This window comes from Musca vetustissima, unplaced genomic scaffold (assembly GCF_032173495.1).
Source record: "Musca vetustissima isolate MV318-11 ecotype Yass unplaced genomic scaffold, APGP_CSIRO_Mvet_v1 utg14542, whole genome shotgun sequence".
NCBI classification, from domain to species: domain Eukaryota; kingdom Metazoa; phylum Arthropoda; class Insecta; order Diptera; family Muscidae; genus Musca; species Musca vetustissima.
The window spans coordinates 82,065-90,864 of NW_026873793.1; the positions used below are offsets into that span (position 1 = coordinate 82,065).

Genomic DNA, 8,800 nt, shown 5'->3' on the forward strand with positions numbered 1-8,800 from the left:
AAGGCTGACTTATATACAAAATTTATTTAAAAATTTTTTTTCATAGGTCTAAGTTTTGAAATCATCCCACCTAAACGTTCCGCTTATTTTACGGAACTAATAAATTTTTAACCGATTTTTCTCATGGGAATAATTTGACATATCGGTTTCCAGGCGAATAAAAAATAAATGTAAAAAAAGTGGCGTTTAAGTTTTCCAACTTCTCGTAGTCTGCTCTACATGCCCTGGATGCAAAACATCCTTTTATATGGCATTTATGAGGATTTATTTGGCATGTATTCAAAGGAATTGAAAATTTAAACCCACTCGGTTAATCAAATCCGGTTAAATGTAAACGACCTTTTAACCTTTAAGAAGAATACATTTTTAATTTATTTTTTTATTATTATTTATGTGATTAAGTTTTTAAGAGTTTGTTTAATCCTAGGTAAAAACCACGTATCAAAGTAACAACTCATAAACTTAATGCACAAATCAAACAAAACAAATTACTCCCGGATTTCACTTCAATTAGTGCTATTGATGTGTTTTCTTGTGTAAATACAAACTATTACGTGATGCAAATTGGCGATCACATTTATCACATTTGTAACTTTTTTGTCCTGTATGCGTCAAAAGATGCTGTTTAACTTCACTGTGTTGTTTAAAGGATTTCTCACAAATTGTACATTGATACGGCCTCTCTCCGGTGTGTGTTCGTATGTGACGTTGTAAATCATCGGGACGTAAAAAGGGTTTAGAACAAAATTTACACTTATATTTATGTACAACTGGTTTATGGATATTCATGTGACGTGATAACGACTGTGTATGGGAGAAATATGCCAGACATTCACGACACTGATATGCTTTACTATTTGGATGTTCATCTTTGACATGAGCGACAAGATCACGTTGACGTTTGAATACCTAAAAAATAGGGATACAAATATATTTATTTTATAATTATAATATCATAGAAGATATAATAAAATGTTTTTTTCTGAATACCTTTTTACAAATTCCACATTCTGTACTCTTAAGTAATGGTTTTTTAATTCTAGGCTGTTTGTGCTTAACTTCATGTCGATCATTTGTACGTTCCTCTTGATTAATAACACAGTTTATTGTTAGGCTTTCATCATTGTCTTCCTCAATAGTATAAATCTCATCTACCATTTCTTGCTCCATATCATCTTCGGTATTATAAATATCAGTATCGTCATTTTGGCCATCAGATGGAGAACCTTGTGTGTCATTGAAATAACCATCTTCATTTGAGTTAGAAATCTGTTGATTCATTTGTTTATTATTAGTTGTTGTACTATCTTCCACGTCCATTTTTATTAAATTATTAATTTCTTTGTCCAGCTCATTTTCACAAACATTTACTATTATATGGTGCACGGAAACGGCTTCTTCTTTTTGCGACGTAGTACTTGTACATGCATCATTTTCATCTCCAGCATTGCTCTCAGTAATTGTACAAACATCATCTTTACTCTTCACAGTATTTGTTGCAACATTACGGACACTGTCGAACAATTTGCTGAGAACATTTTGAGCTTTTTCTATTTGTATCGAGAAATAATATAAATTTGTTACTTTTTCCAAGCATTCTTTGCACAACTTCGAAGGCAGATCATCTCCTTTGTCTATCTGTAAGATATTAATTAAATGTAACATAATAAACCATATGAGCATACCAAGGCGCCTTACCTGTATTGTAGTAATTTTTGCCATCATTTCATTAAACTTCAATAGGCGACCTGTTTCTGCATCCATAATACATATCTTTTCAACATCCACATCGTTGTCATTAGTTTCGCTTAAGCAAGTTCTACACAATTGCCAGTTATTCAATTCCTTTACAGTTAGTGTACTTTGTATAGACTTTTTAAATTCCAAGATATTTTCGTAGTAAATTATTTTTCGCATCGAAGAATTCATTTTAAATGATTTTCGAGTTGTTTCTTCACTTTTTTTATTGTAGCATAAAATGTTCGGTATATTTCAATCTTCTTTAAAGTATTATTAGATTTCGTCTATTATCGTGATAAACTGGTTCAACATTACCATGTGGCAAAGGGACCATAAATAGACACACAGAGGTTATCACCGACAGAGGCCTAGTCTATAATGATTTTGACTTTTAATAATATAAAAAAAAAAAAACAATTTTCTTGTAATAATGATCCGAGTCCTACTCAGCCAACGACTATCAGCTCAGCCTATTGAGTGCAGCGACAACTTCAAATAAAAGTACTATTTCCACAATTGGGTCAACGATTCGAAACAACCCGGTTCTTACTTGAGCAATATCTGTCACCGCATTGTGTAAATCAGTAGAGCTGCTACAACAAATAAACAACTCAGTTATTTTGAAAGTGGTTTAAGTTCATTTTGGGTTCTGATACATATCACGGGCTTCTAGTAAAGTTTACAAAACTTAAACACGATAAAATGTATTATGTTATATTATGTTATCGTGTTAAAGAGCAGAAAGCCCCAAACAAAATTAATACCACTTAACAATATTTTTGAAACAAATCAAACAGAAATACTTAAATAACTCAATATAATAAAAAATGGACTTAAATCACTTTCAAAATAAACAATTCACAGATAGAAAAAAATATATTTAAAATCTATACTGCATTCCTCGAATAGTCCTCTCTCAATATACAAAATGAATTGCTGAAATTGCTTAATATCAGTAATTCTTTTGTAAAATAATAAATATTGAAAATAAAAACTCAAATGTTGAGAATTCACCTTAAGGAAACCTCGACTTTAACGAAGCAAATACATTTTTGTATGTGTGTGTGGAAAGGGGATCTACATTGACTTTGTTTCTTGTAGAAAATAGTCTGACTCCCTTTTTTCAACATTGGTTTTGTAAAAACGACACGATTGTTCCAAATACATATATTGGGGATGTGGTTTTTTCTTGTCGAATATTGTGGGTTTGCTCTCTGAAGTGTGTTTAACACGGCAAAAGTGTTTTTGCAGTCAATGCTTTTTTTTCTAGGTCCAAGTAAGTAGTCGGTAAGTTCGGCGGGGATTGAGTTTCATCCTTGGGAATTGAGAGATTTAACCCTACAGCATTTTTAATTGTGTTTTTCGGTAACTTTAGACACCTCAGACATATGCACATGTAGCCTACCAGTGGCACAAATTACACATAACATTCAAAAACTATATCTCTCTTGATTTTTATAAATAACATAAAATATTTAATTGTTTATTCGGACGATTGTGCCTAGAGATTTAAAAATACGATGCAAAAAATAAATATCAAGCGGCACAATGGTTTTTGTTTATATATTATGAACAGCTGGTCATTTGTTTGTATATAACCGGCTGATTCAATCGTTGCCAACCCACGAGAAAATCTGATATTCATTGTGGCAATAACTAAAGTGGTATACCCAACATTGACAACACATTTTACGTACAAGTACATTTTAGCTCAGTTACGCACTTTACCTGATGTGGATTTATGAAATCCTTAAAATATTTGGTATTTGTTTGCATATACACACACTACTCACACTTGTTTACAAAAGTAAAAATTGTTACCATAATTATTATAAGAAAAAATAAGATTGGAATTTTATATTTATATTTTTTTTTCTTATTTCGCCAAATACGTATTTTCGGGTTTCTCTTAAACAAATATTATATAAAAAAGGTTAACTCCAATGTAGAGTGCATAATGGCGATAAATTTTATTAATAAGAAAAATTATTATAATTATAAAAAGTTGTGACTATACCATATATTTTCGTGTGTTATTTAAAATAAATAACGCTGGAATCGGGATTTATTTTTGTATAGTAAATGACGCAAAATTGCGCCGGTTTTAGGAAATAAATGACGCAACAACCCTAAATCCTGAATTTTCTATTGTATATAAATGAGCTTGTAATTCCAAATTTTAGGTTTCCAGCTCTGTTGGTTCTCCTAAATTGTCTCAAATTTAGTGCCCATAATAATACGTTTACATATAACCGGATTTCGTTAACCCAGTGGGTTTCAATTGTCAATTCCTTTGGATATATGTCAAATACATCCTCATAAAGTAGGTTAACCCGGTAAAAAGTTCTAATGTATTTGCCGTTTAAGTGCAAAAGCAGCCCAACAACCAGAATAAACGTGCTCAAAACACTGCTTGCGAACCCATCTTGAAGGCTGGATTTAAAGGTGATTACTGATTCTTGATGCAAGGCAAACGCACCACTCGCATTGTTTCCATACATTTCGAAAAGGCAATTGGTTAACCTCACACCCGCCCCTACGTTCGCTTCATGGAATGTAAATTCAAACGCGCCCGTGGTGGTTGTACCAAAAGATTGAATACAAATTAAAATAAAAATATTAGATATTCACTTTAAGAAGACCAGCTTTTCATTAAAAATACATCCACATCATCTTTATCCCGTTTAAACTCTTTTATACGAAGACCTCAAGCTCTTATATAAAAATACCTTCAGCTCTTCCATAAGGAGACCCGAAATCTTCTATAAGAATACCTCCAGATAGAACACTAACCCTCTTATATACGAACATCTCTCCTTTAATAAAACACATTGAGTATTTCTAAAAAACAGCGTTAAAGCAAGGAAGCTAAATCAACGAAGCTTATTTCACTCATTGCTTAAAAAGTACCATCTTGATGATGCGTCCGGTATTGTATGCATTGTTGTTGTATTGGACGAGGCATTTGTTGTGGCAACAGTACCACCATTCATATTATCATTTCTATTACTTGTGGAATAATTCATATCTTCGTTCGATGTAATCTGAATATTGAGGGTCTCCATGTGATCGTGTTCCTTTTCAATGTGATGCAATTCGGCATGCTCCGTTTCAACATTGATTATCTGTAATTCACTTTCTCCAGCATGTACATTATGTGGATGCTGCTGCTGGTGGTTGTGCTGCTGATAAATGATTTTCAACCACGTTTGTACGATGAAGACGTCATTGCTTAAAAAGTACCATCATTTCTGGAAATATTTAAGGTTATTTTTAACTGATTAATACATATTGTATGATTTACCTCTGGGCGGCTTGTTACAAAATTGGATTCTCCAGTTTTCACACGTATTCGGAAAGTATTTTTAAAAATAAATTTGTTTTCAGAACATTTTCAATTTCTAAATAGATGCTCTTTTCGTTTTGAAACTGACAAATATATGTATTTGTCACATACACATATTTATAAGGTATGCCATTGACAATCATTTGACAATGAAGGGTTGTCAAAATAAAAAAAAAAAATAGTCATATGTGAGCATGAGATTGCCTTATTTGTTGTATCAGATGCCAACCTACATCATGCATTCCACTAGAAACCTTATTTCCCAATTTCAGGATTCTAGACCTTCGGTTTACCCTAAATCCAAGCTGTACCAAATTTAAACGGCATATACATTAGATTTTTTTTAACGGGTTAACCTAAATTATGAGGATTTATTTGACATATATGCAAAGGAATTGACAATTGAAACCCACTGGGTTAACGAAATCCGGTTAAATGTAAACGTACTATTTGTAAGTACCATTTGTAAAAATAAGTACGAATTTCCAAATTTGGTTACATATCTCAATTCCACACTCCAATAGTAATATTAATTTCAAATGTTTAGTGTTTCGGCACTATCGGTTCAGCTAAATTAAAATTGTATCAAATTTAGTACCATTTAGCATACATTTCCAAAACTACCTACCAATCCTACACCCCAACAGGAATCCTAACTCCAAATTTCAGGATTCTAACTTTATCGGTTCTCCCAAAATTCAAATTGTACGAAATTTAGTAACATTTAGTACTAATAAATATATATATATATATGGGCAATATTGCCAATTTTTGAACATAGCTGAAGCGGAGGTTCACCCCTTTATAACTCGGGAATTACTTAAGTATATGAGAAAAAGTGAATAGTTTTGGGTTAATTGGTCTGTCGTGGCAAACTGCTCATGATATCGATCTCCAAACTTTATTTTGGTGGAAGCTCTGCCTACTTTAATGTAAAAAAATGTGTAAAAACAGGTTGAGGCGAACCAGTTTTTTATGTTCTCTATCGATTTGTAATTAAGCCACTCATTTCACGGTCTTCGTGTCAAAGTAAAACTAGAAGCCAACAAAATGGGGACTACGTCTCTTATGTATTATTTTTCAAAATTTTAGCTGCATCTACCTTTAAATGATTTTGAAGCTCGATTTTGAGTGTTTTTTGAATTTTACTTCCAGCTTTAATACGCAAACAGGAATTTATAAAAATCGACTATAAGATTATTGTAGTCGCGAATCTGCGTAATTTGATATGTATTTTGTGTATGTAGTATGCACAGCTTAAGAGTACTACTCATCCGATGGTGAGAATTTTGTGCGATCAAATTTCTAAAAAACCTATTTTTCGGGCCAAATTTTTAGATTTGTCAACTGAATGATATAGGTACCCGCGATCAATAAGGTTTTTACGTATCGGATGATATAAAATCTTCTTCGTGAAAATCCATCTACTAGAACGGCGGGAACTGGCCTTCCAAAAACACGGCAAAAATGTTTTTGAAAATATCGCGGATTTATTTGCGTTTTCTGTAGATCATTTCCGTTACAATAAATGACCTGATGTGGATTTTTAACTTTTGCGAAAACAAAACTTTAAAAACTTCAGCCGAAAGAGAGATGTACCCAATTTATCTCAAAAATAGTTCGAGCTGGCACATCCATGGTTCTTAATGGACCACATTGAAATCGATATAGATCGATGTATTTTTTTAGGGTGCACACCGAAATCGGATGCGCGTTAATGGCATATGAGGTTTTCGGAGATTATTCGCGTTTTACGATTTTTTGGGTACTTCAATTCAACGTGTGGCACATCTTAGCCGTCAAATGAAATTTCGCAAAATATATATGGATTGGAAGATAAACTTCAGTACTTCCTAGAAACCGCATGCGCATCAAATGATTCAGAGAATTACGCGATTTAGACGCAATTTAAAATGTATATTTCATAATATTATTTTATTTTAAGATTTTTTTCTATTTATAGAAGATTTATCGGATTATATTATTATATATGCCAATTTTTCGGCGAAATTCGGGTAAAATAGCAGAATAACCCCAACATTTTTTCTGAAATTTCTTGTATAAAATTAATAAAATAAATATGATGACATTATTTTTTCGAACCAAAAACAAATATTTTTCCTCAATATCTTGATTTGTTGTCGCTCTGATTTACAAATCGCTACACGGACTTGTGTGATTTTGATATCATTTGATTCATCATGGTGTTTTGACTATGTAGATATTTTTATATAAATTTTTAGGTGTGTGTATGTCATTAATATAATAAAAATATTGACGTAATCTCCTTTATTTTTATCATTTTTCTCATATTTCGCGAAGATGTGCAACTTTATCGCAATTGTTATAATATATTCATATTCTTATTTTACGGAGGAAGATATATAGCATTTCCACATTAAATGAAACCTTTTACAAATTAAATGAACCCTTTTCCAAATTAAATGAACCCTTTTCCAAATTAAATGAAACCTTTTCCAAATTAAATGAAACCTTTTCCAAATTAAATGAAACCTTTTCCAAATTAAATGAAACCTTTTCCACTTGAAATGAATCCTTTTACAAAAAGAATGAAACCTTTTCCAATTGAAATGAAACCTTTTACAAATAGAATGAAACTTTTTCCAAATTAAATGAAACCTTTATTCTTATCTAAGGAAATATAATATTTGCAGTAATTTTAAACCAATATTTGAAAATTAAATCAAAGAATACTAACAAATATAGTTGTATGGATATGTAATTAACATAAATATTCTTTAATTCGGTGTGATTTCATTTAATATCTGTACTACATAAAACTAAATAAATAGTAATACAAACTGGGGTATTTCTTGACATTTTAATAAATAAATATTTAAGAACAAGAATTGAATACCCGGTCCTAAATGCGAAATACATATTTGACTTAATAAATTGTTATTGATAAGGTAACTGTTTATCTTAATGAAGGGGTTCCCGACTTGCAGCTTGTGGGATTTTCAAAACCATGTCCATAACGTAGTTAGAACAATCTTGCCGAGTAAGCTTTTGAATACTTCGCTCGATTACATCAACAATGTTATGTTCCATTGAAACGTCACACATAATTTTATTTTTGGAACATTGAAGGAAAATAAGCGTGGAGGAAATAGAACTAAGTTGTTGACACCACAAGTTTTAAGTCTGATCGAGTTCTATATAGAAAGTCAACCTGGAATTACCCTCAAAGCCATAAAAACTAAACTGTTGAGAGAAAATGATATAAATATTTCCACAAGCTGCATAGAATATGGATTACGGAAATTAAAAATTACGTTTAATATGGCCTCTATTGAAACAGAACGAAAGAATGACTCCAGAACATTAGGCTTGAGACAAAAATATGCTCAAGACTTTACAAAATGGATACCCCAACAAGGAGAAAAAATTTATATTCATTGATGAGTGTGGATTTAATCTTCACATACGAAGAACCCAAGCCCGTTCAAGACAAGGAACAAGAGCACACTTTGTGTTGCCTACGGTCAGAGGTCGTAATGTCACCATAATTGCAGCAATAAACAACGCGGGAGTTGTACATCACACAATCGTTTCTAATTCCAGTGTCAATGCAGACAGATTTAAATTATTTATAGAAATTTTTTTTTTTTGAGAAAATCAATCCAGAGTTGGAAAATAACGCTCAAATACACAAGCGACATGACATAAAAAATTCGCCTTATTCTCCAATGC

The 8,800-nt window shown here is 31.8% G+C and overlaps 1 protein-coding gene across 1 annotated transcript; it reads right to left on the bottom strand.

Annotated features, from left to right (window-relative positions):
• Window positions 1-516: 516 nt before the first annotated feature.
• LOC133328127 (zinc finger protein 836-like) lies at window positions 517-1,929 on the bottom strand. The gene is made up of 3 exons (XM_061536687.1): window positions 1,699-1,929; window positions 991-1,638; window positions 517-909 (listed from the first exon to the last, which is right to left on the bottom strand). Exons 1-3 carry the CDS (start codon window positions 1,927-1,929, stop codon window positions 517-519), a joined length of 1,272 nt encoding a protein of 423 aa, XP_061392671.1.
• Between the last annotated feature and the right edge of the window lie 6,871 nt (window positions 1,930-8,800).

Bases quoted from the DNA above. Each gene is read 5' to 3' on its own strand.
- LOC133328127 (XM_061536687.1), bottom strand. From the start codon at position 1,929: ATGAATTCTTCGATGCGAAAAATAATTTACTACGAAAATATCTTGGAA. The intron at 1,639-1,698 runs GTAAGGCGCCTT...AATATCTTACAG, and splicing joins CAAAAATTACTACAATACAG to ATAGACAAAGGAGATGATCT. The intron at 910-990 runs GTATTCAGAAAA...CCTATTTTTTAG, and splicing joins AATGTGGAATTTGTAAAAAG to GTATTCAAACGTCAACGTGA.